This window comes from Microtus oregoni, unplaced genomic scaffold (genome assembly GCF_018167655.1).
Source record: "Microtus oregoni isolate MIOR12 unplaced genomic scaffold, Mior012 000011F_ref0000422, whole genome shotgun sequence".
NCBI classification, from domain to species: domain Eukaryota; kingdom Metazoa; phylum Chordata; class Mammalia; order Rodentia; family Cricetidae; genus Microtus; species Microtus oregoni.
In genome coordinates this window covers 9,959,900-9,986,994 of record NW_024543070.1, presented here as the reverse complement: position 1 = coordinate 9,986,994, position 27,095 = coordinate 9,959,900, and the positions used below count along the sequence as shown (strand labels likewise).

The following is a 27,095-nucleotide window of genomic DNA, read 5'->3' as shown; positions in this document are numbered from 1 at the left end:
GGAAAAAAATATCCAAGTCATAAAGCATGTTGGTGGGTAAGGTAAGAGCACTGGGTTCTGAAGGAGCAGGACCCTGTAGCTTCCTGTGGAGATGAGGGGAGGGATTTTACTGCAGCTCAGGACTTGGAACCCTCATCTTCTGAAGACGAATCTAACCTGAGGAATTATCTCTCCATCCTTAGCAAAGGATACATCACCATTCCCATCCCTTGTAATAGTGCCCTTTCAGCCTTCGCTGAGGGAATCAATCCTTCATTATCTGTCAAACTGGCAGTGATTTTTGCTGAAGGAGATGCCATGTAGGACAATATTTATGCCCCCAGTGTCTATGAATAGCTGCCTCTAGACCAGGCAAACCTGGCTCCTATAGTGTAGATAGAAAGTGCAGTCTATGAGGAGGTATGCTATACCACTATGGAGCTTAATGGATTTGCTAATTCATTCAGACAGAAGTCTGGGTAACATGTGTGGGAATATACTTTAAGGGTCTGAGAAGGGACATAAAACTGAATCAGACAGAGTTTATTGGTATTGGCACAGTGAATGAAGATTCTGGGTTTAATATGGAATCTCACACATAAAAGAAGTATCAAACTTTTTTTGATTGGTTGTCTGAAGCATTTGTCATAAAACAGCCTATTGAAAAGGAGCTGGAGATGCCCAGCATTACTTAGCTTGGTGTGCATGAAGGAATCTTACGATTCAGGAACACTTCAATAATGCTAGAGTGGGAATGCTGTGCAGAACTGAAGCCTCCATAATGGGAAAGCCCAGAGGACACGCCCTTCGCTAATGCTGTAGACAGAAAAAGGTGAGAAGGACCCTGTCACATTTGAAGTGCTTTGCCGTTGCTCTTACCCTTGTGCCAGATCTCAGGGTTGGAGATGCTGCTGTTCAATTGAATGTGTTCAATTCAATGGGTTTGCTGGGCTGTGGTGGCTCACGCGTCTAATTCCAGAACTTGGGAGGCAGAGACAGGTGGATCTCTGTGAATTCAAGGCCTGCAGAGCAAGTTCCAGGAAGGCTCCAAAGCTACAGAGAAACCTTGTCTCGGGGGAGGGGAGGAAAGGGTTTAATTAGACCCCAAAATAGCAGGGGCCAGATGGCAGCACTGCGTAGCCAATGGCAAGGCTAGAGTAGTTACCACTACAGGCAGCACAGGCAAAGTGATTTTTGTGATGGTATCACTTGTGTGGGCCTTTGGTTGGCTAATCACTCATGATATTTATAGGAATAAAATCGATAAGAAGCTTCTGTTGGGGAATATTATGTTACGGTGTGTTACTTTTGTTTATGTTGCATTTGGTTAACTCTATGAAGTGATTTTTGCCTGTCTAGAACACCTGATAGTCTAATAAAGATCTGAATGGCCAGTAGCAAGGCAGGAGAAAGGATAGGCAGGGCTGGCAGGCAAAGAGAATAAACGTGAGGAGAAATTTGGGAGAAAAAAGGTTCAGAGAATTAGCCAGAGAAGGAGGAGGGACGACATCAGGGGCCAGCCATCCAGTTACACAGCAATCCACAGAGTAAGAGTACCATTTACAGAAGTAAGAGAACGGGAAAAGTCCAGGGGAAAAGGTAGATGGGATAACATAAGATAAGAAAAGCTGGCAAGAATCAAGCCAAGCGAAGGCCGGATGTTTATAACTAAGAATAAGCCTCTGTGTAATTTATTTGGGAGCTGGGTGACATGCCCCCTCCCAAAGAGCCAAAAGAGTAAAAAACATCTTACTACTACTACAAGCCTCCTAAGGTTTTGTTTGATCTGTGTAAGCATAAAGAGTCATAAATAATTTTTTAAAGGCTACTTTGGATTGTAGCAATAAGAATTTTAGCCTGTGAATCAATTCCCAGACTCCGAGCTGCTGCTCAGAGACTGGGACAGTTACTTAGAAGCAGCAATGCAGTTGGACTCTCACCCATCACGGAAACCTCTTCTTGTCTTTTGATTAGAATGGATTTAAGAGAATTGTGATTTGACAAATTGCATGTTCATTGTTAATTTCTATGCTAGAATTATGATATTGATCTGTTAATGTTTGTAACTGCTTTAATTCATTATGAGAAGCTACTGATTACAAAAAAGAGCTTGTCTGAGAGAATTTTGGCATCGCCAATCAGTCCTTAGATTTGGTATGTTTAATAAGCCAATTTGAATTTTGAAACAGTTGAAAACCGTGAAGAAACATCCTAGACCAAGTCAAAAGGACATTCCCGCCCCTGGTGAGCCTCCATTCCTTTCATTAGGAGCTACTGTAGTCATAAAAGCATATGTAGCACAAAGCATTATCTGCTTGCACATGACTGACTCATTGTTGGTAAACTCTCGTGATAAAAAGTTGGCTCAAAGGCGCAGGGCACCTAGAGATGCTTTCTCCTTTAACCTTTTGTTTACAGAGACTGGTATCCAGAGATGGGCAAGATCTTTGTCCCCTAGGCAATCTAAGACAAGATGTACATGATAGAATGTATGTACCAATGATGGGTAAGTCTAAAAAATGAAAAAACGAACCCCAAGACAGGCACAGTCATCTGTCCCTGATGGAGGTGGGTCTTGTATCTTATCTGTTGCTTTAATTGATTAACTAATAAAGAAAACTGCTTGGCCTGATAGGACAGAAAATTAGGTAGGAGGAGTAAACTGAACAGAATGCTGGGAGAAAGAAGCCAAGTCAGGCAGTCACCATGATTCTCCCATTCCAGACAGATGCAGGTAAAGATCATCCCTGATAAGCCACCTCGTGGGCTACACAGATTATTAGAAATGGGTTAGATCAATATGTAAGAGCTAGCCAATAAGAGGCTGGAACTAATGGGCCAGGCAGTGTTTAAAAGAATACAGTTTCCGTGTAATTATTTCAGGGCATAAGCTAGCCATGCGGGCGGCCGGGTGCTGGGGACGCAGCCCCGCCGCTCTTATTTCTACATGGCCCGTAGCAGAAGTTCAGGCCTTATTAAAATTAATAAAAGGGGAGGAATATGTGGAGGCCCAAAAATGTGAGCCTATGTCTGACCTTGTCTGAAGGTCAGAGTTTGAGGTTGCTCAAAGTTATTGACAACAACTGTGGCTACACAAGCTGACCTAGGGTGTGGTTACTTGGCTTTTTGGGCATTAAGATGACCCATAGAGGTAGATCCACTCCACCCTACCAAAGGTCAGAGAATTCAAGCATACTTCTGCTCCTTTTTTTGAAATAGGAGGTTTGACCTAGGAAGTGGCTGCCTTCAGGATACTTGGTCTAGGGCAGGTTCACTGCCTAAACAGCAGAATGCTTTTCTCAAGAATTAATGGCTTGATATCTCAAGTATTGGAGCAAGTAAACTGTTCTGGTCATATTAAAGCAGTCTTTTACCTTCCCCTTCCCTTCTGTATTGGAGTATAAAAGTGTATGGAAAATTAAACATGGGTGAACTCAGAACTCAGTATGCAGCAGGCACTAAGTTGCCCTGCCGATATGTCTCTGTGTTTTCTCCTTGTCTCTGCTCCTCCTACCTAACATGTCTAATCCTCACACCCTTACCCTGGAAAGTACGGACCCACCATGACTAGGATTGCAGCAGAAGTCACCACAGTTTATGACAGCCCAACATAGTGAAGCTCGTGGCACAAGCCTCCTAAAGTTTTTTGTTTGATTTGTGTAAGCACAAAGGTTTGTAAATGGTTTTTTAAAGGCTACATTGGATTGTAGCGATAAGAATCTTAGCCTATGAATCAATTCCCAGACTTGAGTGAGCCAGTTCGCAGACCCAGAACTCCGAATGAAGGGCTCCCCCTGAGGGACCTTACTCAAATACCTAAGATTTTTACTGTTAGCCTTTTTAAAAATCTTTCTCCAGAGGGATCAACAACCTTTAACTGTATGCTGGGGAGCAGGAAAGCCAGGCGGTATGCAGGAAACCCACAGCCCTTCTCACATAGTCAACTGGTCATCACTTTGCGGTTGAAATAAATGAACTAGCATGAGTTCTCCTCAAATTCCTGGGGACCTGGGGGCCATGTACCTGTAATTTCTTGAAGTGGACCCAGACATCAGTCCTCATTCTAACTTGCCTCTTCGTTATCTTAAGTCTTCTGTTGAAATTACTGAGAACTGGGCATAGTGGCACATACTTATACCAACACTCACAGGCAGACACAGGACGATCAAAAGGTTACCCTCGGCTCCTTGGTGAGCGCAAGGACAGCCTGGTCTACGTGAGACTCTTATCGAAGAACTAAAGTTGCCAGGGACCCAAAGAGTCATCTATGTCAACAAATAACTTGTTGGTGTTCTTCACACCTTGACTCTGTGGCTTGGAGCCTTTTCCTTCTTGACAAAAGGAGGAGCCTGTTAGTGACTTGAGAGAAAAGTGACGCTCGTATAGCAGCCCACACTGAAAGCCTAGTGTAAGTAAGCGGTGCGTAGGATCTTTACAGGTGGTAATTTACTACATTTTCCCAAATATACAACAATATACATATTGATGCTCTAACTTCAAAGTGAAGGAAGATATATATAAATATATATATAATGTATACATATATTCTGATATATACTTGGATATGTATGCATATGCACACACACATATATGTACATATACATATACATATATGGGCACATACATGTATAGAGGTATCAGAATATATATCTACATTACATATATACACAATATATATACTATATATTATATATGCACCATATATATATATATGAATAAATAGGCACCCACTCTGATTCCCAAAGAAACTCAGTAGTAACCTGAAATCTTTAAAGTATATAATATGAGTCAATCGCCTAAAAGTCATCTGCCACAAACAGTAAACATTAGTTGTCTTAACCATTTGTTATTGTCATTGCTATAACCATACAGCTGATATCTGTTAGTCAAAAAGTTTAGAATATTATTTTTAAGATGACTTTACATGGATACAAGAATGTATTAATTTCTAGTTGTTCTGGTATTTTAATTTTCCCCCAAAGTATATTTGAGCAGAGAATGCTCTGTGAGTTTTTTATAAAAAAAAAAATCTACGGTCAATTAAACTAGGGAACTGTGATATATTTTATTTCTCTCCTGGCGAGTCCCAAGAAGCATTAACACATTAAAAGCTCTGAAATACCTTGCAGTAAAGAAAACTATTAATCTGCTTTAACCCAAACTTTTCAAAATCCTCGACAATGGAATTCTTTCTTCTCATAATATTTATGATCATCCCTTGAAATCGCCATTCCACGGAGAACACTTGGGATAAATGAATCTATTGAAATTCCTCTTCCAAGTTGAGCATGTAATGTTTTGACAGTTCTTTTTCTGCCAACTCGACTCCCTGCCATGGATGTGCTGCGAAATGTCAGGGCCAACAATAAACTTTCTCTGGTAGTTAATCATGAAACCAGAGTTTTTCTTAGGTGTTTCTTGTGACAGCCCAACGTTCTTTCTATTTTTCTCCATCTTTATAGCCACAGGTAAGAGCCCTACATTTTCTTGAGATTCATATTCACGGTATTTTTCAGCCGTGGTTATAGCCTGTATAAGTGCAGTGTCTCACACTTTGTAATCAGAGCATTACTGCTAGGATTGATGTAGCTCAGTGGTAGGGTACTTGTCCAGGATGTGTAAGGTCCTGGGTTCAATCTCCAGCCTTATAATTTGATTTCTTGTGCTTTTTTTTTCTCTACAGTTAAACTGTGAATTTGCAAGGGTCTGAAGTTGTACATTGCACTTCCGTGTCCTCCTGAAGGAGCATGCTCACAGTGCAATCCACACACATTCCTTCTTGTAACATCTCCACTTCAGGCAATCCCCACGTGCCTGGAACTGTCCTAAGGGCCTGTATTAGCTGTCTTTCTTATCGTCGTGACAAAGTGCCTTAAAAAATTACAGAGGGCAGAGTTTATTTTGGGGTCCCAATTTGATGATGCAGCCCAGCATGGCAGGAAAGTGTGGCAGGAGCTTAAGGCAGATGGTCACACTGCCTTTGCAGTTGGGAAGCCGGGAAAGATGGATGCTGTAGGACCCCGCTCACTTTATCGTTCTCATTCAATCCAGGACTCCAACCATGGAATGGTCCTAACCACTTTCAGCTTTCTAGAAGTCTCCCATAGGCACACCCAGAGGTCTGTCTCCTAAAGGATTCTTGACCCTATTAACTTGACAACCTGTATGATCTGTCACAGTGATGGAGTGTTGGAGAAGAAAAGACAGGCAAGTTTATTAGCAGTCTAATAGAAGCTTTATTGGATTGAATTAGGCAACATGTTCAAGCAGATGCATTCTCTAATGTCAGATAAGGCCATGTGATATGCAGTTAGTGGACATGCAAACTGAAAACATGAATGAAAGGCGGCAGCTTTCGCTTGAGACAGGCAGTCTTGGTGACCCATCAGTTAGCTGATGTCCAAATAAAAGCAAAAAGCCAATTATGCTATAAGAAAGTTGCAGAAAGCGTGGTTTTAGGTCAGAGGAGGCTGGTTAAATTTGCTAAGTTGGAAGAACAGCAGGAAGGTCAGAGTGGAAGGGTGTGTAGAAGGGAATCGAGTTAGTATTTATTGTACTAAGGTTGGGATGTCTAGGAGTGATGCAGGAATACATATGACTTTTACCTTATCCTGGATCCCATGGTTACATATCCACTAATCACTGGCACTAAAATATACACGATTTGAACCATGAGACCAAATGAAAGCCTCTAGGGAAGAACATGATGCAGGCAGTCGGACTGTCAGAACTGTGAGCTGAATAAACTTTCTTTTCTTTACAAGGCTATCATTTCTCAGTATTTCACTACTGTGATGCCCGATGGCCTGATATGCTTGTCTTCACTTCTTCGTATGATCTGCATTGCTCCACGCGGTTGCACATGTGTGTTGTCTCCTGTCCCCAACATTTTACATTTGAGAACGTAGAGACAAAGAGAGCTTAGGTGATGATATGCAGAAAGTCACGTGGGCACTACAACTGACAGAAAGATTCACACTCAGATTCTCAAGCATCAACGACCAGAACGAACTGGTAGGGGGTTTCACAGCTTTTGGCTCCTTCTCAATGCATGCCATGTGTTATGATTCATCTCTTTTCGGTTACCTCTTCTCTTTCAAGGATATAAATTTATATCAAAAAGCTGAAGGAAAAGTATTTTTCAGCCTTTTCTGTGGTCGAGCCAATCTAGTGAGATGATAAAACCAGTGTGATGTTACCAGGAATCCTTTCAAGTTTCCCTTTCGGGATTTGCAGAAGCTCCTACTCCCTGCAGGTTGGAATAAATGTTGGTCTCCTGTGCTGGCACACATAACCCCAGCATGAGGCAAACAGAGTCAGGAGAGCACTAAATGTTTAAGGCTAGCTTCGTCTGCATAGTGAGTTCCAGGCCAGCCAAGGCTGCACAGTGAGATCCTGTCTCAGAAAACAGAACAGGACAAAACAAAAGACCTTTCGACAGTCTATATTCAGATTGAAAACAAATTTGTCCATTGTTTTAATGACTCTATAGCATTTGATTATTGGGTTTTTTCATGGCTTACTTAACCACCACCCTCCCACACACATGCAGAGTGTGTGTTTATATATTTATACAAGAAATCTAAAATATGCTTCTTAACTTAATATTTATTTAATGTCTTTTATGTCATTGCAAATAGTACCTTCAAATACTACATGAAGGTCTGATGAAATGAAAGGACAATCTTTAGGGTACCAAACCAAAGCTCTGGGTTCAGTCCTGAGTATCAAATAAATGGGAAGAAGGAAGAAATGGAGGAAGGACGGAAAGCAAAATAAACAAATGAATCACACACAGAGAGACAAGGTAGAGAAGACAATGCAAGAGATAGTAATTGAGAGACAGAAGTCCAGAGACAAAGATTGAAAAGAGAGAAACCGAGTAAGGTTTCAGAAGCCCGCACACCAAATGTATCCGTGTTTATTATTCCTATATGGTGAGATTAAGATGGATTTTATTTTCTTCTTTCTACTTTCACCACCTAATTTTCTATAATGAATATATATTACTTCAATATTAAGAAAAATATTTAAAAATAAAATATTTCCACAAAGTTTGCTAAGAACACATACATTACTAAAATCGCCTTTGGCACTACAGTGGAATCCATTATAGTTGTAAGGTCTACCAGTACTATGACATTTTTATTGCCTCAGTGACTCGATAATAAGCTCTAATGATCCCGCTGTGCCCTACTTTGTTTCCATTGCTGGGATAAAGACCATGACCAAGAGCGATTTGGGGAGGAAAGGTCTTATTTCATCTTAGAGCTTACATGTAGTCCATCATGAAAGAAAACCACAGCAGGAACTCAAGGCAGGAACCCAGAGGCAGGAACTGAATGGAGGAACACTGCTTATTGGCTTGTCTCCCCATGGCTTGCTCATCTGCTTTCTCACACAGTCTAGGAGCAGCTGCCCAAGGACCGCACTGCCCCCACCAAGCTGGCTCTCCCATATCAAACATTAATCAAAAAAATTCCCCCGCAAACTTGCTCACAGGCAATTTGATGGAGGCATTTTTTTCGATTGAGGTTTCTATTCCCAGATAACTGGCTAGGGTCAAGCTGCCAAAAACAAAACTCCCAGGATGCACTGTCAGGAACATTGATCTGGATCTCTTTCTCCCAACCCTCTGCGCGGGAGGGCACCACAAATGATGGGGAAGCAACACCAACTGGCATTTTCTTGTGACTCAATATACAGATCAAAGCAAGAAACTGAGAAAAGATCCAGAAGACAGTTTCTAGGTTAAAAAACAAATTCCTGATGGGTCAGGCATGGCCGTACACACTTTTAACTGAAGCATTCAGACAGATCTCTGTGAGTTCAAGGCCAACCTGGTCTAAAACAAAGTATAAGTAGAAAATTTAGGTGTTATTCTCTTTCCCTTTGTTCCATCTACGTTTCTTTGTTTGTTTCAAAACAAGATTTCCCTGTGTAACAGTCCTGGCTGTCCTAGAACTTGCTTTGTAGAGCAGGCTGGCCTCGAACTCACAGAGATTTATCTGCCTCTGCCTCCTGGCTCTCCATCTGCTTTTTAAGATGTATCCTTTCCTTTCAGTTGTGTACAATTTATTTCAAACATTTAAAAATACACATAGCGGGTACTCTAGGATATGCATAAGAAATCATATTTTTATCAGCCACATTCAGTAACTGTCAAAATCATTAAGAACTTTTTTTAAATTGCTTGTCTTGTACCAGAAGAGATTGTAATGTTCATGAAAGATAAAATTATTTATAGAAAACATAAATAGATTTAAACAACCTTTAAAGTAAGCACTGAAGTCCTCAACAGTTCCTGGGACTATCAATGCCGTTAGTCCTTCCCAAGGTTTTACACTGTCTATTCTTCACCCGCCTCCAAACAAGGTCTTACTATATCACCCAAACAAGTTGGGCTCAAACTTACAATCCTTCTGCCTCTGCCTCACAAGCACTGGGATTACAGACCCTTGGTACCACAATTGGCTCTCCAGAGCTATTTAAAAGCATCATTAGCGTTAGAAAATGTGAGAATTGAACTGAAATGAAAAAGTCAGAAGCATGAGGCCATTGTAGAGAAACTGTGCCCAGGACAGAAGTGCCAAGTGAGTGGGGTGGGTGATGGGGAGGCCACTCGGACATAACACAGCAGGGACAGAGGAGCATGGTCCCACCTACCCAAACTGTTGTCACAGCTTGTGGGCCAGGATGTGATTCTATCCCTCAGCTTCTTTTGGCTGGACTTGCCTGACTTCAGGGAAAGGTCCATTTCCTCCTTCCTGATTTCTCGAAGCAGCTGCTGGTGGCACCTTGTGAAGTCCTGGAAGGACACCTTCCCGTTTTCGTCTGTGCCCAGTTGGGTCATGATCTCGGCCACCAATTCTTCCATATTCAGCTGTCGGCAGACCATGAGCAAGTCATTCCTGCAGGAGGTGGGGGCGGGTGGACAGAAGAAGACATGTCAGGAGGGCTAGAGAGTAGGGACTTAAATAAGTATATATTATATATAATACATTATAATAAACTTAACTTAAATATATATTTTAAATATATAACATATTTATATATTTATATAATATAAATACAATATAAGCATATATTATATTATATATACATTTATAATATGTAATTAAACACACACACACACATATATATATGTTGTTTCCTAAATGTGCTTACTGCATATTTTAAACTTTCTCATTGCTTCAAGAAAAGTGGTAGTGTACAAAATCATCTGGCTGAGTGTGTGTGACACACCTTTAATCACAACACTTGGGAAATAGAGGCAGGTGGATCTCTGTGAATTCAAGGTCAGCCTGATCTACATATCGAGTTCCAGGTCATTTGGAGCTACATAGTATGACCCTGTCTCCATCAAAACAAAACAAAAATGTGTTTCATTGGAATTTTCTATCATCGCAAGGGTGACGAACTTGTATTTTGTTCTCTTTTTCTTCCCATCTCTCTGAACTTTCCCTTTTAATTTCTTTTGAAATTGAAGAACTTAAACATGCTTTCTTTGCACCTGTAGAGCGTAGCACTGTGACTGTAAGACAGTGTTCAGAACGCAGGAAACACACTGTTTCTGCCATTGATGGGCTGGCTCATACCTAGTCCAACTGTAAAAGAACAGCGAACATTTGAACAATCTTGCTTTTCAGTTTCTTGGGCCACAGCTCATCTTGGTATTTCTGTCCAGTGTCACTTAGTCATGTTGACGTCATTTTTCACTTACCTCTGACTTTTTCTGATTTTGAGAATTTCCCACTTCCCATCACTAATTACTCATCCTAAGACAGAGAGCAGGCATCAAAAGACTCGGCAAATTTCACAACTAGATGTAAGGAGAAAGTGAAGTGGGTGGACCTAAGACAGGAAGGTGTTTGGGCATCACTGGAAAAGGATGACTAGTCTATAGCATTTCACACTTAGAAAGAAAGAAAGAAAGAAAGAAAGAAAGAAAGAAAGAAAGAAAGAAAGAAAGAAAAATAATTTTAAAAGGAAAAACAGAAACAACACTATGCCTACCAAGAACACTTATCTGGTAGATGCCTGTTTGATTCTTGACACTGGAGACCTGTTATTTCTACCAGTATCTTTTGGGAAACATTTTGTTAATACTGCCTCAACTATAAGTCACAGTAAAGTCAAAGGATTATCGAATTTAAGAGTTTAAAGAACTAGAAACCAGTCTGTGGCAATAAACAACACATAAATGTCCTGACTTGATATACCTCTAAGTGCAATTGTCTTGACGACCAGATCAGTCTGATGTTTACTGTTTGATACTTGCCACCTCCTCTCTCCCAAGCCATCCCTTGCAAGTTCCGTCATCTGGCCAATGCCAGCAAGACTTCTTCAAACTCCCTAACCCACAGGCTTATGTACATTTTAAACATTTTTCTACCCCCACTCTTAGTTTCCCCTTTTCCCTACCCCCTTCCCCAAGTTCCTAGCCTACAAACAACATCAAATTTCAGTTGATCTTGTCTCTGAGATATTGAAGGAGTTAAAGGCATGTCATTTCAAAATATCCCACGTGAGCAGATTGATTATTTCAAGCTGAAGTCCCCCGAGGAACTGCAACTTCAGAAATGGTCCCTGGCCCATATTTTCCTACATATAGTAAGTCACACACATTCTTTTGAGGGGAGTGTCTTTCCTATACCACTTGGGAAAGATCCTGTACCACAAGTAATATAGGCTACAACAAAGATAAATAAATACTTCTTTAAAGTAACCCTTTTTTCCTTCACTAGCTTCTGTACTCCATCCCACTTCTGTCTGGTACATCTTATTAACACTTTAGAGTTATCCAGTCTCAAGTTTATTGGGTTTTGCCTAAAAGGCACAGACACAGCGTACTCTGGTAATTTCTTTGCACTTTACTCTCCCGCAAAGATCCCCAAATAAATGTGAAAGTAAAAGTTTCATGTTTTTCTCTTGTTAAGAAGCTCTTGTATTAAACTGGCTTTCTAGAAATCCAGTTCAAGAACTCGAATAAGAATGGGGTAGAGGTTAGAGAGGTGGTTCAGTGGTTAAGAGCATGAGATGCTCTATGGAGGACCTGAGTCCCATTCCCAGTGCCCACATTAGGCGCTCACAACAACTGAAACTGCAGCTGCAAGGTATCTGACACCTCTGGTCTCCACAGGTATCTGCACTCACGTGCACACACACACGCACACATACACACTCACACACACACAAACACACACTAGCACGCAAGCACATATGCACACATGTGCACACACACTTCCACTTAATTCAAAGTAGTAGAAATAGCCACTTTTTCTTTTCCCTACAATACTTTAATATTTAATATTAATATTTACTGTGCTTTTCTATGATGGTCCTTAAAGTCTTGCAGTTTATGCCAGGCTATGTAACTAGCTTTTTAGTTGCCTGTCCTGCTTCCACATGGCATCTCATTTTCATCTTTATAATTTTTACACACAGCTATACATTTTACTTTGTCTTGTATGTATATGCATGTATTATTATATATAGTACGTATGCCACAGTGCATATATGACATGTATTTGTAAAACAGATTGATAAATAAATATGTATATGAGTGTAGGTACAGTAGATTAAGTTATTACTCTGAACTTCCCATTTGTGGGTGGTATAAAGAATATACATATATACCCTTGCTGAAGCCTCAGACCAAGGACCCTTCTGGTAGGTGAGTTCCTCCCCTTCCTTAACTCAGGCTTGATACCTAGCTTGTGCGTCTGCTGCCGTGTTATTGAGTTTGTATTTGTACAGTGGGTTTTGCGCTTATGCTTCCTCCATGGAACTGAGATGGCACCACAGTAGCCAGTAACCATTTAGCTTGGCCCCCGATAAGCCACCCCAGCTGACCTTCATCAAGACTTATACCCTGGGAAGAGTCATTACAACAGTTCTAAGACATATGCTAAGAATAAACTCTTTTGTTCACAACAACAAAATGTAATCATTTTTCTGAGAATGTGTGTTCTGTATTTAAATAATGTTTAAAAAATAGTTTTATATGCCTGCTTTAGTTTTGTCCTTTTGTTTATACTACCTGCCTGATATATATCTGGATTCACCCAAGATTTGGGGATGATCAAGTCTATACGAATATAGAATGAAAACAGAAAGTTGCAGGGTACATATTTTATTTTCTAGAATAAGGATTTTCTCCTTAGATTTTTAAGGCAATGATTAAAAAAATTAATCTCGGTGATATATGGGAAGGGCCTCTAGATTTCAGACGTTAGGAGGAAGATTCTAAAGTTGACCAGGGTGGTCAGAGAGCAGTGTGTCAAGTCGGATTTTTACAGTGGGGATACTAATAGCATCGATGCCATAGCATTGCTCTGTGGTAAACAAGAAAATACACGCAAAGCTCTTAGCTTGGTTTATGGCACATATTAAACTCCCAGTAAATAGTAACCATCACTATGATCCTTTCACAATTATTGATTGCAGATCTTCTCAATGATCCTGTTTCATGGTCAAGGCAGATATAACAAAGCAGAAACCACTCAAGGGAAAAGAAAGCCTACTCAACTGAACGGACTTTCTCACTAAGAGGAACAACCTGTCCACAGAGGCCTTCATCCCCCCCCCCCCCCATGCCTGTGGCCCACTTATTACACGAAGCTAGGCACACGCTGGGAAGCTCTGCTCTGTTCAGACTTGATTAGGCCCGTGCTAATAAAAACAGTTCCGTTTTCTAGAAATGCCATCTCACTGCAGAATACATAACACTGAATTGTCATGTGAGCCAGTGAGGGGCTGGTACCAAATTTCAAAGTCAAAGCATGTTCCTTAGGTGGAACATCTTTAGATAGCAGTGTTTGCATTTAAAGATGAAATTCTTTCGGTATAGAGTTACAGAATTGACAAGAATTATGAATATGCAAGGGAACCACTGTACCTACTTAAAGGTATGAGGGCTGAAAGAGTCATAGGAATGATATGGGACAAGCCTAGGAATTTAAACTAAGTCAAGCCAAGGCTCAATTTCCCGCCCTTCTATTTTACCACCCAGGGCGGTGGATGGGCAGCTCGATCACCAACTACCATTCATTAGCAATATTTTCTATTAAACTAGAAGGTCTACTTCCACCCATAGAAGTGTAACTCTTCTATTTAAATGTGCATGGAAACTGGGTGGTGGCGGTGCACACCTTTAATCCCAGCACTCGGGAGGCAGAGTCAGGGGGATCTCTGTGAGTTTGAGGCCAGCCTGGACTACAGAACAAATAGTAGTCCAGGACAGGCTCCAAAGCTACACAGAAAAAACATGTCTGGAATCTTCCCCCATGCCCAAAATAAATGTCCATGGAAATATAGTTCTATTTTGTTATCAGTATGATGAATAAAAAATGTTACAAGTAAGAAAAAAATTGCAAAAGTTTCCTTTTAAATGGAGTGGAAACCTAGACAGCAGGATCACAGCCACAAACTGGGCAGGGAAAACTGCTCCCAGTGGATTGTGGCCGCCCATTCCCAAGCCTCTCCGCAACGCTTCCCTTTCGTCACTCCTAATAAATGCAGGTTACTTGTCTCTGCCCTAACCTGGGCTAGCCTGGGAATGTTCTTTAGTCAATGGAATAAGTGTAACATTCTAGGATTTTGAAAACATGACCTCATTTAGTTGTTGTTTATTGAAACAGGGCATGATGTAGTTCAGGTTGGCCTCAGAATCTTTTAGTAGCTGAGACTGGCTTTGAACTCCTGGTCTCTTGCCATCATCCCCCTATGCCCAGCTTTGCCAAAATGGACTTTAAGACACATTGTAGGTTCTACCTCCCTCCTACCTCTGTGTGGCAAGGTGGTCCACTCCATCTTCCTGGTAACATTCAGTACCTGCACCCTTTGGTCAATGCTTACATGCAGTTTTGTGACAACATTGGTTAGATTGTTATAGTAAACATTTTCTTTTTAAGAAATTGCTTTAATATATTCAAGACTTGAGTTCCCAGCCCGATCTCAAACTGTTGAAGCCAGTCTTGGCCCTAAATCAATATCTTTTGAGATGCATGGATTTCAGCCAAGGAACACAGGGCGCACCTCCAAGATGTTTGATTTCATGAATTGAAGCATAAATCCTCAGAAATTAAAAATGATCACCCTTCTGAAGACAGTCTCCCTTTAATTTTTTCCAGATATACTGCTTCTGTTGTTCCAATTGACTTAGAGGGTCAGCGACTATGAAAGACTGATAGGTCCCATAACACAACAAAGGGCCCTATAGCCTTACAAGGCACGAAATAAATACAAAATACCCCAAGAGCTCACTGTGCCCTTAATTGCTTGATTCAAGTGACAGAAAAATGTAACCAAGATCACTCTAACTTTGTTGCCACAGATTTCTCAAAATGTAAAAAAAAATGAAACTAGTTCCTGGACTGTGATTGGTGAATTCATAAACTGATGCTGTGCGCAGTAAATGCATTTGTCTTTCATCACTGCTTCTCAGCAGAAGTGTACGTGAAGGGAGATGAGCAGACTGCAGTGAAAACAACATGTAGTCAGAAGAGGCCATTAGCTAGGAGGGCCTTCAACAGGTTTTAGAAAGATTTAGATGCCATGGGAGCATGTTGACAGACCATGGAGGTTCTGAACGTCCATGCTTAGACTATGGCGTTGGGAGCTTCTGAGGAAGGACGGAAACAACCATGCTCTGGATGTGCAATCGAACTGCTACGATCAACAGTGAGAGCTGAAGTGGGGCCTTGAAACAGTGATGCTAGCCTCCCATTCACAGCCTAGAGGAAAGAGATGCCATTCAAAATCTTGAATTCGGGGATATAAGCATTTTATAGGAGAAAAGGAAATGGGAATCTTAGATTTAAAAAATTACTTCCAAATCTGGTGTGGTTGTGCATGCCTTTAATCTCAGCACTCAGAAGGGATCTCTATGAGTTTGAACTCAGCTTAGTCTACATAGTAAATTTTAGGCCGGCCTGAACTATGTAGTGAAACCCTGTCTCGAAAACCATATATTTCTGAGGTGTACCAGTGGGCATGGACAGAAAGGGGGAGGCAAGGGGCTTATGCTTTTCACAAACTCTTCTGCATCATATTTTGCTTTGTAAAAAAGGCATTTATATGAATGGTTTTGGTGAAAGTAATAGCTCACATTTAAAAACAAGGCAAATATGTCTAAATACAATTTGTAATATGAAAGAAAAATATTATTTAGGTATATAAAGAATACCTACAGTATAAGAAGGGAAAAACAAGAAAAAATGAGAAAAGAAAAATGGTCAAACAATACAAGTACCCAGCTAAAAGAAAAGGTGAGTGGTCAATAAACATGTGATCGTATTATCAATCTCACAGGTGTAAGGGAAATGCAAACTAAACCAATTTTAGAAGCATCAGGCATTGTTTCAATATGCATAGCATTCCCCAGGTGGCAGCCTCACAGTTGCCAGTGCTGGCAAAGGAGCACAGTGGCACCTGGCATTGGCAGGAAAAAAAAAACCTGTCATCACCTCTTTGGAGAGGAGTTTGGCGATGTCCGTGCACACCGTCTCAGATGGCTAATAGTGACTGTAAAATTGAGGGAAATTTGGAATCACCGTGGAAACAAATCTCTGGCCACTTCTAGGGTGATTAGCTAGATTATAATAACTGAGGGAGGAAGAGCCACCCACGTTTAGGGTGATTCTGATCCATGGACTGGAGTATCGGACCGAATTTAGAAAGGAAAAACAATGGGGTGAGCACATTAATCCATCTCTCCCGGCTCCCTGACTCCAGATGCAGCCTGAACAATCGCCTCCTGCTCCCGCCACCAGGCTTCCCTACCATGATGAACTGGGCTCTCAAACTCTAAACCAAGTAAAGCCATCCTCCCTTAAGTCGCTTCTTGTCAGGTACCTTCGTCACAGAAACAAGAGGGACGAACATACTCTCTAATCTGAAATCAACGTCCCGTTCCATGTGTGTCCTCAGAGGAGACCAGCACAATAACAGAGAACTGGGAGCAACTTAATCCTAACACGAAAAATCATACTGAAAATATAGTTTATGTATATTATATGATCATTATGTGTCAGGGCCTGAGCTAGTAATATATGTAAATGTGTATGTACATGTAAGTATGTAAAATTATACACACATGCATATGAAGACACACATGCACAGAAAATCACCCTATAAGGTTGGTACTGTTGTTATCTTTATTTTCCAAGCAAAGAAGCTGAGAAATAGAGGTGTGCTAAGCACAGATGCCTATCACTCTGTGTGTGTGTGTGTGTGTGTGTGTGTGTTTACCCGGAGACAACATCTGACATAAAATAGAGATTTGAAGGACACACATTTATAATTGATCATCACAAATTTCCCAAACAGTAGTGAAGTCGAAGAATGTCAGGACCGCTGTCATAACACGGTTCTATCACACACAGACAACTACACATTAGATGTGGATTTATAGAGAGACAATTAATAAAATAAGGTCATTAGACATAAATATCTTCCATAAAAGATTTGTATTAACTAAGGATACAAAAAGAGTTTAATATGCATTTGTAATTTTTTAAGACAGTGCCTCATGTATCCCAGGCTGACCTGGAGCTCCCTATTTATGTGAGAATGCCCATGAACTCCTGATCCTCCTGCCTCCACCTCAAAGTGCTGGTATTGCAAGTGTATACTACCATATCTGGCCCACATTTGTAAGGTTATATTAAAGTTATAGGCAATCTAATTTCTACGAGGTGATTGCATGTCAAAGCCACGTATTTAAGTTAAATTCAAGGTCTTACATTAATGCATTCATCCTATACCTTCCCCAGGTTTATCCTTCTATCTACATGAACTGTACCATCTCATTACCTTGCCTTGAAATCTAGAAACTTCCTTCTGAGTTCCCACACCCAATCAATCAGCAAAAGCTGGTCATTCCATTTCTGAAATTATTATTTCTGCTCTGTCTTGATTGTCCCTACTGGTCATTCTTTTTTAAAAAATATGATTTTTGTTTGGTGGGAAGTGTCACCTCAACTTCCTGGTACCCCTTTATACAGAAAGTCTGGATTGTTTGGGGGCTTCACCACAACTCCTGGCACAAACTCCCTCTTCTGGGAGTTGCCTCAGTCCAAACTCCACCTCAGAGAAAGCCCACCAAAAGGTGACCTCTCCCCAGGGAGGGTAAGAAAACCTGCCAAACGGTAACCCCTCCCCATGGAAGGTCTGGACCACTCCCATAGGCTATTTAAATCGGGAACTCACCAAGGCCAGCTGGCCCGGGTCTGAAAAATCATGGGATAAAACCGGACTCGCTGAACATAGCGAACAATGAGGACTACTGAGAACTCAAGAACAATGGCAATGGGTTTTTGATCCTACTGCACGTACTGGCTTTGGGGGAGCCTAGGCAGTTTAGATGCTCACCTTACTGGATGGAGGTGGGTGGTCCTTGGACTTCCCACAGGGCAGGGAACCCTGATTGCTCTTTGGGCTGACGAGGGAGGGGGACTTGATCGGAGGAGGGGGAGGGAAATGGGAAGCGGTGGCGGGGAGGAAGGCAGAAATCTTAAATAAATAAATAAATAAATAAATAAATAGAGAAAAAAAATAATGAACATGTGGTCTCTGGGTTCCTCATGGTCTTCCCTTTTCCCTCTTCCCCTTTCCATGTTTTCCCAGGGCCACCTGGGAGTATTACCATCCATTAAGCATGGTCATCTTTTGATTTGGTCTGACTGGGATTATTTGCATTGGTGGAGAGGTTTGTTGGCTAGAAAATACTTAACATTTGGAGGCCCACCGGGGAGGGGGCTGTTTTTCCCTTGGGCTCAGGGCCACATGAAAACTCCCTTCTCCTGTGTGCTCTCTGCCAGGCTAAGATCGGCTTCACCTCGGCGAGTCCCCCTTTTTCAAATACATGCCGCTAGGGTCTGGAGATCCATTTATGTTTGTTGATTTTTGGGCTTTCCTGTGGGAGTCACGGTCCCAGCCAGGTGCCCGAAGCAAGTGGCGAAACGGTTCTCACTAAGGTGGGACTGCGTGGATAGAGACATCTGCCATTCATTGCTTACAAACGCCCTGTTTTTGACTCAAGAGCCCTTTCACGATGCACGTATTGTGACAGACTTGAGTCCCAAGATTTGGCATAGACTTCTAAAATTGGGCTCTTACAATTCAAAGCCTGATTTCCAAATGCCCCTGAACTGCCTTTTACAAAAAAACCTTTTAAATTGGGGCTAGCACCTAATATAAAAACAAGCAAGGTTCCAAATGTTAAGTATTTTCAGGCCAACAAACCTCTCCGCTCATGCAAATCATCCCAATCAGACCAAATTAAAAGATGCCCAGGTTTAATGAATGGCAATGGATGCCAATATTCCACCCAGGAAAACATGAAGAGGGGAAGAGGGAAAAGGGGAGACCACATGTTCATTCTCTGGGAGCAGTTTAGATAGCCTGTGTGAGTGATCCCGACCTTCCCTGGGGGGAGGTTACCTTTTGGCGGGCTTTCTTGACCCTCCCTGGGGAGGGGGGTCACTGTTTGGTGGGCTTTCTCAGGGGTGGACTTTGGACTGAGGCAACTCCCAGGGGAGGGAGTTTGTGCCAGGAGTTGGGGTGAAGCCTTCAGCCAAACAGTTTTTCTTATTATTTAATTATTTTATGTTATGAATGTTTTGCCTGCATGTATGTCTGTGTACTACGTGTATGTCTGGGGCCTGTGGAGTTCAGAAAATGGAATCAACTGTTACAGACAGTTGTAACCTGCCATGTGGGTGCTGGGAATTGAAGCCGGGTTCATCTGGAAGAGTAGCCAACGCTCTTAACCTCCTAATGGCCATTATTAGCACTGGCATCACTTTCTACCTAGATGACTGTGGCACTTTGGTGGTGGGGCATGCTCTTCCCAGTTGACAGACAACAAATTCTGAACTGTTTTCCTGCTCAGAATATTTTATGTGCTCCCCTGTGATGCAAAGAATTTCAGCATACTGTCAGCATGTCTGGCCTCATTGCTGTGGCCCCTCAAAGTGTGGCTGACCTTCCTCACTGGCCTCATTGCCTGCAGCTTCAGTGAATTCCTCCTGGATGACATAACAGCCTCCATTGTTTTAGATGTGTTCACTTTGCACATCTGTGCCTCTGCTTGGAACATCCTCTTCTCTCCCTTTCTCCAAACTCTCGCCCTTCTTCCACGGCTCACATGGACATTTCCTTCAGAAATCCTCCTCACGTGCCTCACGTAATTCCCAGTCTAACTTGATGTCCTTTTGTTATTTTATGAAAACCCTTAGATCCAGTTTGCTCACTTACCACACTCTACAACAGCTATTGATTTTTCTTCTCCCTCTTCCAATAGATCAGAGACCAACAATGAAGATTCTATCCAAATTCAGTCAGTTTTTGTAAGCCTAATTATTGCAGTGCAGCATATGGAACTAAGCATTCCTTGATCTATGTGTTATCTATGGCAGCTTTCTGTATAATAGCAGATCTGAATAGTTGTGACAGAGATGACAGGTCCCATAAAACCAAAAATATTTACTATATGACCATTCGGAAAACAATCCTGTAAGCCTGTACTAGCTATAGATTCCTAGAGGACATGGTACATTATTTGTTCATCTTTAGATCCCTAGTACTTGGTATATGTTAAGTTCTAAATTAGCACAGTAAACTAAGCAAATTATTATGTAAATAAATCGTTAGACTTGAGGTCAATAAGATGGGGAGATAACCTGAATGTTGAGAACCTTTAATACCTTTTCTCCTTTACTTCTTGAACACATCAATTTATAGTCATAAGTAGGAACTGTAGTGTGATTTCTTTTTTTTTTTTTTTTTTTTTTTTTTTTTTTTGGTTTTTCGAGACAGGGTTTCTCTGTGGTTTTGGAGCCTGTCCTGGAACTAGCTCTTGTAGACCAGGCTGGTCTCGATGTAGTGTGATTTCTAATTGATCTTAATAAATAAAATTCCAGAGTCAGATGTTAGGGGGTGAAAGCTGAGAGGTCAGAGAAGTAAAAGAGTCAGTCTCTAGTTCTTACTTCTATGCAACCCTCAAACTGAAGGGGCCAAGATCCTGTCTCTACAAGTCCTCAGACTGAATGCCCAGACTGAATGCAATGAGCTGTCTCCTCTTGCTTTATTCCTCTCCTCACCCAGCCTTATCCCTTCCTGTCTCCACCTCCCTAGTGCTGAAATTAAAGGCATGTGGCTCCCATGTACTGGGATTAAAGGTGTGAGCCACCACCGCCTGTCTCTGTTTCTCCTTTTGACTGGATCAATGTTGTGTAGCCCAGGGTAGCCTTGAACTTGTCTGTCTCTCTCTCCTGAGTGCTGGGGTTAAAGGTGTGTGCCACCACCACCACCGCCTGACCTCTATGAATAACTATTGTGGCTAGCTCTGAACTCTGATCTACAGGCAAGCTTTATTTATTACAACACATACAAAATATCACCACAAAGAACAAAGTAAGTTTTTATCATTATATTTTTAAAATATTTCATAGTTTCTATGCTGGACTCCATGATCTTCAAGTCAGTAACTTAAACTTTCTACATTAGTGGTGTTAATTCTGACAGCATATCATATTCACTAAGGTGAATCAGCACTAATGCTTATGACTTTTGATCAACAAACTCAAAGGATGGAGTAGGGAGGGCTTCAGGCTTTGTCAGGACTTCTTAAGTGATTCTGAGAACCATTCTATGTCAGCAGAGAAATGGGCACTCCAAGGCAACTCAAGAATCTTAGTGATCTAAAGCAAACGAACAAAACATTAGTTGTGCTAATTTATGTTCTCACAAAGCATAAAGAAATTGGTATTTTGAGAAAATTAATAAGTGATATAGAAACTAGAAGTATTCCCGTGGAATTTATGTGCTATGAAGACAGAATTTTGTCTGAGTCCTTGCTATCGCTTTCTCAATACCAATAATGGTACCTAGCATATAATAAATAGGTGACCAGCAAACAAATTGCTTTTGATGAATCAGAAGTTATTGGTATCAAATATTTCAATTTGTCTGAAATTTTACGCTTGAAGACACATTGTTTTGTGTAGGTTTTAGTTAGCTCACACAAACTTAAGTATACAAACACTATATTGTTTGAGACAGACTCTTTTAATATAGCCCAGGCTGACATCAAATATCATTCTCCTGACTCAAGCTCCCTAGGGCTAGGCTTGCTGGTATGTGTCATTATACACTAAAGCAGTCTTCTCAACATAAAGGAACTGGCCATTGCACTTATGACGTCAGCAGGTGTGGTTACTTGCACAAGATCAAGCAAGTCAACATTCCAGCATGGATAGGGAGGGATCCATAAGGCCCCACCCCTCAGTGAGGAGATGCTGTCATTGATGCTACTAGGGAAGGAGGATAATTTCTCCTTGTGAGTATGGCCACTGGTAGGTTTCTCACACTTCAATAGATGGCCACGCACCCAGGAATATAGGACAGCACTAATTGGACACAATGGGCTATAAAGGTGGGAGAGGATCATGTTGGAGAGTGTTTGAAGGGTGCTGGGTACAGGAGATGATCAAAATACATTGTGTACCTGTTTGAAATTCTCAAAGAATAAATAAAAATAGTGTTTTTAAAAAGGGGAAATAAAAGATACTGCTATGGCTAAACAGACCATGTCCCATTTAAAAAGCCAGTCTTCATTTTAAAACCTCAGCTGTAATCTGAAAATGCATGATATGAGAACATGAATAGCCATAAATGACAGGCAAAGCTATTTGGTAATGTTGCCTAGACAAAGAAACCACACACTGCCTGAAAGGCGCCCTAAGGAAATAAATGAGCACCTGGGCCTCCCTGGGACAGTCTGCAAGTACTTACAGGTCTGCTGAGCAACCTGTGAGCCTGTCTCAGGGTGGCCTGTGCATTCATTGTTTTCCCCGTCTACATCTGTTCCCCATGAAATAACAGAAGTGATGATACAACCCATCAAATTCTTACATTTGAAAAGTGCTAAATTTTTGCTACGTCTAAGGACTTGAAAAAAATGCAGAAAACTCAGGAAGACAAAACAAGAAGTCAAAATTGAAAGAAAAAATACATTAAGTCAACTGATTTATAGTCTAATGGTCTTTTCTTTTTGAAATTTCAAACTTAATGGAATATTGAGACATCGGCTAAGTTCTAGTCACCAACCTCCTTAGCGTGGTCTAATTTGACAGATAGTTTAACCCATGTGAATTAGTATCTGTTATACCTCACTGCTGCATAGGGCGGCCACTAGCAACAGGTGACTAAGTTTACATTTAAATTAATTAAACCTAAATACATTAAAAATATTGTTCCTTAGATTACTAGCTCAATCTTTTAAAAGCTCTGGTACGATACTGCACTGGACAATAGAGATTACACTTTCTTTTTTAGATAGCTTTCCGATATGTAGCCTAGGCTGGCCTCAAAGTCCAGATCCTCTTATGTGAGTCTCTCAAGGTCAGTGTGAGGATAGAGAACCACCCCAAAACCCCTACTCCACTCCCCCCACCCCAAGCTTGCCCTGTAACCATAGTGATGGGGATCAAACTCAGAGCCTTGAAACTCAGGGCTCAGAAAGAAATTTACCTTGTCTTGCTCTAACTATTTTAATATCATAGAAAGTTCCATTGACTAGCACTGGGAAAATAAAATAGAGTTTATTATTCTTGGATAGCTTCAGGCAATCTGATCAGTCAAGCAAGGTAACTCTACAAAACAGTGGTTGTCAAACTTCCTAATGCTGTGACCCTTTAATATAGTTCCTCATGTTGTGCTGACCCCCTCCATAAAACTACTTTTGTTGCGACTTCATAACTCTAATTTTGTTACTGTTATAAATAGTCATATAAATATTTTTGGAGACAGATGTTTGTCAAAGGGGTTATGGCCCATAGTTGAGAACCACTGGTCTAAAAAAAAAAAATGCATGTTATTCTAGATAAAGAAAGTAAGCATTGCACAGGCTGTGAGCTCAGTCAGTAAAATGCTAGCAATGCAAGCGTGAGAAACTGAGTTTGAGGCGGAGTGGAGTGTGCTGTACTCACAGAATTAGGGAGGAAGGGACAGGGATCCTTGGGACAGGCTAGTCAGTCTAGCTTACTTGAGAGCTCTGAGCCAGTGACAGATTTGCTCTCTCAGACAAGTGGATGTCTCTATGGAAAGACACCTGCTGCTGCCCCGGCTTCCACGTGTACCTGCTGCTGCCCCGGCTTCCACGCGTACTGCAAACACACAAAACACCCTACCACTCCCGCCCCCCACCCCACTACCAACACATCACAAAACTGGAGCTGCTCTTCTTCTGGAATACAGGGAAAAAATGTCAAAAACATTTTTTTTCTATTGCAACTAATTTTCTAAGTTTTGGTTCACTCCTACTTGTAGGACACGATAAAGTAGTCATTTTTTTCAGTTAAGGAAATCTTATCGGATTAAATTCATTCACTTCCAAATCACCATTTGTTGATGAGAAACCTCAGGCTGAAAGATTTATCTGACTTGGGGGCACGTGGGGGAGGGAATATGCACACTTCCTACAGGAAGCGCCAGCTTTATCTTCATAGATTTGAGTTGATGCAACACAAATCCCTCCTGATGTCTAGCCTGAACTTTCTGAAAGTTCATGAAAGTCATGAACTGCTGAGATCAATCATGGACATGATGCGTCCCCTTTCAAGGTAAAAGGTCAAGGAGGAGTAAAACCAAGATTCAAGAAGACAGCCTGTAAGTAAGAATCATGCTCACGTATTTTTAAAAACACATTTATTCTATTTCTTGTGCCTGTTTTCGAATACCCTGACTTCATTCTCTGAGCATCTCTTGATTTGGCATTTCCTGTTGTATTTCTTCCCGGGGAAGAAAATATTATAATGTGTTTCCCCTTTGGACTATTTCTTTAAATCACTGAAGTGGAACTCTATGTTAAGCAAGACTCAGCTTCTCTTTATGAATAACTCGCGAAGCCATCTCAGAAGCCGTCTCTACCTTCCTGGTGCGTGGGGTGGGGGTAGCACTCACTTGGGACACCTGCATTTCAAAGGTGTTTTAGATATATTAGTTCACCTATTTCTCCCGGTAATCTAGGTGGTATTTGCATTTCTCTGGGTCAATTAGTGCTTACAAATGGAACCTGGGGAAGTTCCTGGAACCATGCTTGAGATTCTAGTAGTTTACTGGGTTGATGCATGCAAGGATGGGCAAAAGGCATCAATCTGGTAACGCTGGTGACAGATGAAGACCTTGCAGAGAGCATTCAGTACATAATAACTCACTAAATTCATGAACAACAGGAGTCAGAATGACAAATGGGTAAGTCACTCTCAGTGTCTGGAAACTTCCCACATTTGAAATTTATTTCTAAGAACTGTTAAAATAACATTCCCAACCTTGTTATCCCTTCAGGTCATTCTAGGTCCTGTTTTCCTGGGAAAAAGACAGACATCACATCTTTTATGAAAAAGATAGTTACACCCTCATTTTTTCATCCAGGCAGGAAGTCATTTTTATTTTTTTATTTCGAGAACTTATTTAAATTACAATGTGTTATTAAACTGCAAAATATTACAACCCACTAGGAATTATAAACTTGAAATTATATTTACTTTTTTTGTAGATAGGTAAAAGCTAAATAAGGTAAAGGCTAGCAAGGTGGCTCAGTGGGTAAAAAGGCTTACCAGGAAAGCCTGATGACCTGAGTTTGGTCCTAGGACCCATGGTGGAAGGAGAGAACCCACTCTTGAAAGCTGTCCGCTTGCCATGGAACACATACTGCCCCCTCCCTCTAATACTAATAATGATGAATAAAAATGTAAAATATTGAAGAACAGCAAAATAAAAGAAGCCTTTTATAAATGCTCTTTATCTAATAGATGAGGCAAAGACATTATTTTAATGCGCATTTCCAAATACACAATGGATCCCTGGCTCCTTATTCTTATTTGGTTTCTTCAGCACTGAGGATGGAGGCCAGGATTCTATGCAAATGCAAGGCAAGCACCCTACCACAGACCTACATTCTTGGTGTCCTGGCTTTTTAAGATGGAAGTTGGTTCACCCACAGAGCCTTGGGGCTCTCAGCTTCTCTCTTACTTTTTAAATTTCTTCTCTCTCTCTCTCTCTCTCTCTCTCTCTCTCTCTCTCTCTGTTTTCCTTAATTCAAAAACTATTTGGAGCTGTGTAATTGGCCTTCCCTCTATCAGCTCTGTTCTAAATGGATAGATGATCCCTGGATTATGTTGGTGCCTGCAATCACACCACAGCCTGGACAGAAACACTCTTCTCCCCATTGCTGGCTCTGTGACACTTGTCAATGCCCCCAGATTTTCCTATTTCTCCCTTAATATTTCCTATTATGCGTCACCCACAAACTCTTAAAAACTTTTAAAAGGCATTCAGCACACAGAAAGGACATGGGCTTTGGGTCTGTGTGTTTGTTTTGGTTTGGGCGCATGTGTGTGTGTGTGTGTGTGTGTGTGTGTGTGTGTGTTCATTAAATTTTCCTCGATATCTTCAGGGTATGCTCCAGTTTTAGAAAATGACATTAGGCTACCCTAGATTTTCGGTAAATCAACTTAAAGCATCAACATTTGGGAAAATAATATATAATTGGTTGTTGGGGGGAAAATGACGTTAGGGCAAAAGTAATGCAGGGGAATGCCGCTCATCTTACCAGGCCTAATTTTCTCTCTCGTTACACTCAATCTCTCAGAAACATAATTAAAATATCCCAACATGAAAAGCTGAGGAGACCTTGTAGTTTGGTGACAGAAATGAGGCAAGCTAATGCTAGGCAGGCAACAGCCTCAGGCAAGAGACAGCCACTGTTCCTCCTTTCCTAGTCACTGGGAGAAACTCCTATCAGATGGCCAAAGCAAACAAAGACAACGTATTCTACTCAGCAGCGAAGCTTCCTTACAAGCTTGGGAATCACAGAAATTTGAAGAAAAATTTGAAATTATTCCAAAGATTGAATCTGGGATCAATTGATATTTTGTTGAATAAAGTAAGTTATTAGGAAAAAAAGATTTTGTAATGCATAGAAAACATAAGTACTTTGGGCCAGATGGTGGTGGTACATACTTTTAATTCCAGCACTTGGGAGGCAGAGGCAGGTGGATCTCTGTGAGTTCGAGGCCAGCCTCTCTACAGAGCGAGTTCCAAGACAG

The 27,095-nt window shown here is 41.2% G+C and overlaps 1 protein-coding gene across 1 annotated transcript in view; it reads right to left on the bottom strand.

The window, feature by feature from the left end:
• Mcc (MCC regulator of WNT signaling pathway) overlaps positions 1-27,095 on the bottom strand; it is a 369,600-nt gene that overhangs the window by 307,472 nt on the left and 35,033 nt on the right. Inside the window, exon 2 of the mRNA XM_041660361.1 lies at positions 9,646-9,890. Coding sequence (XP_041516295.1) covers positions 9,646-9,890 — 245 coding nt within the window. The remainder of the gene's footprint in view (positions 1-9,645; positions 9,891-27,095) is intronic.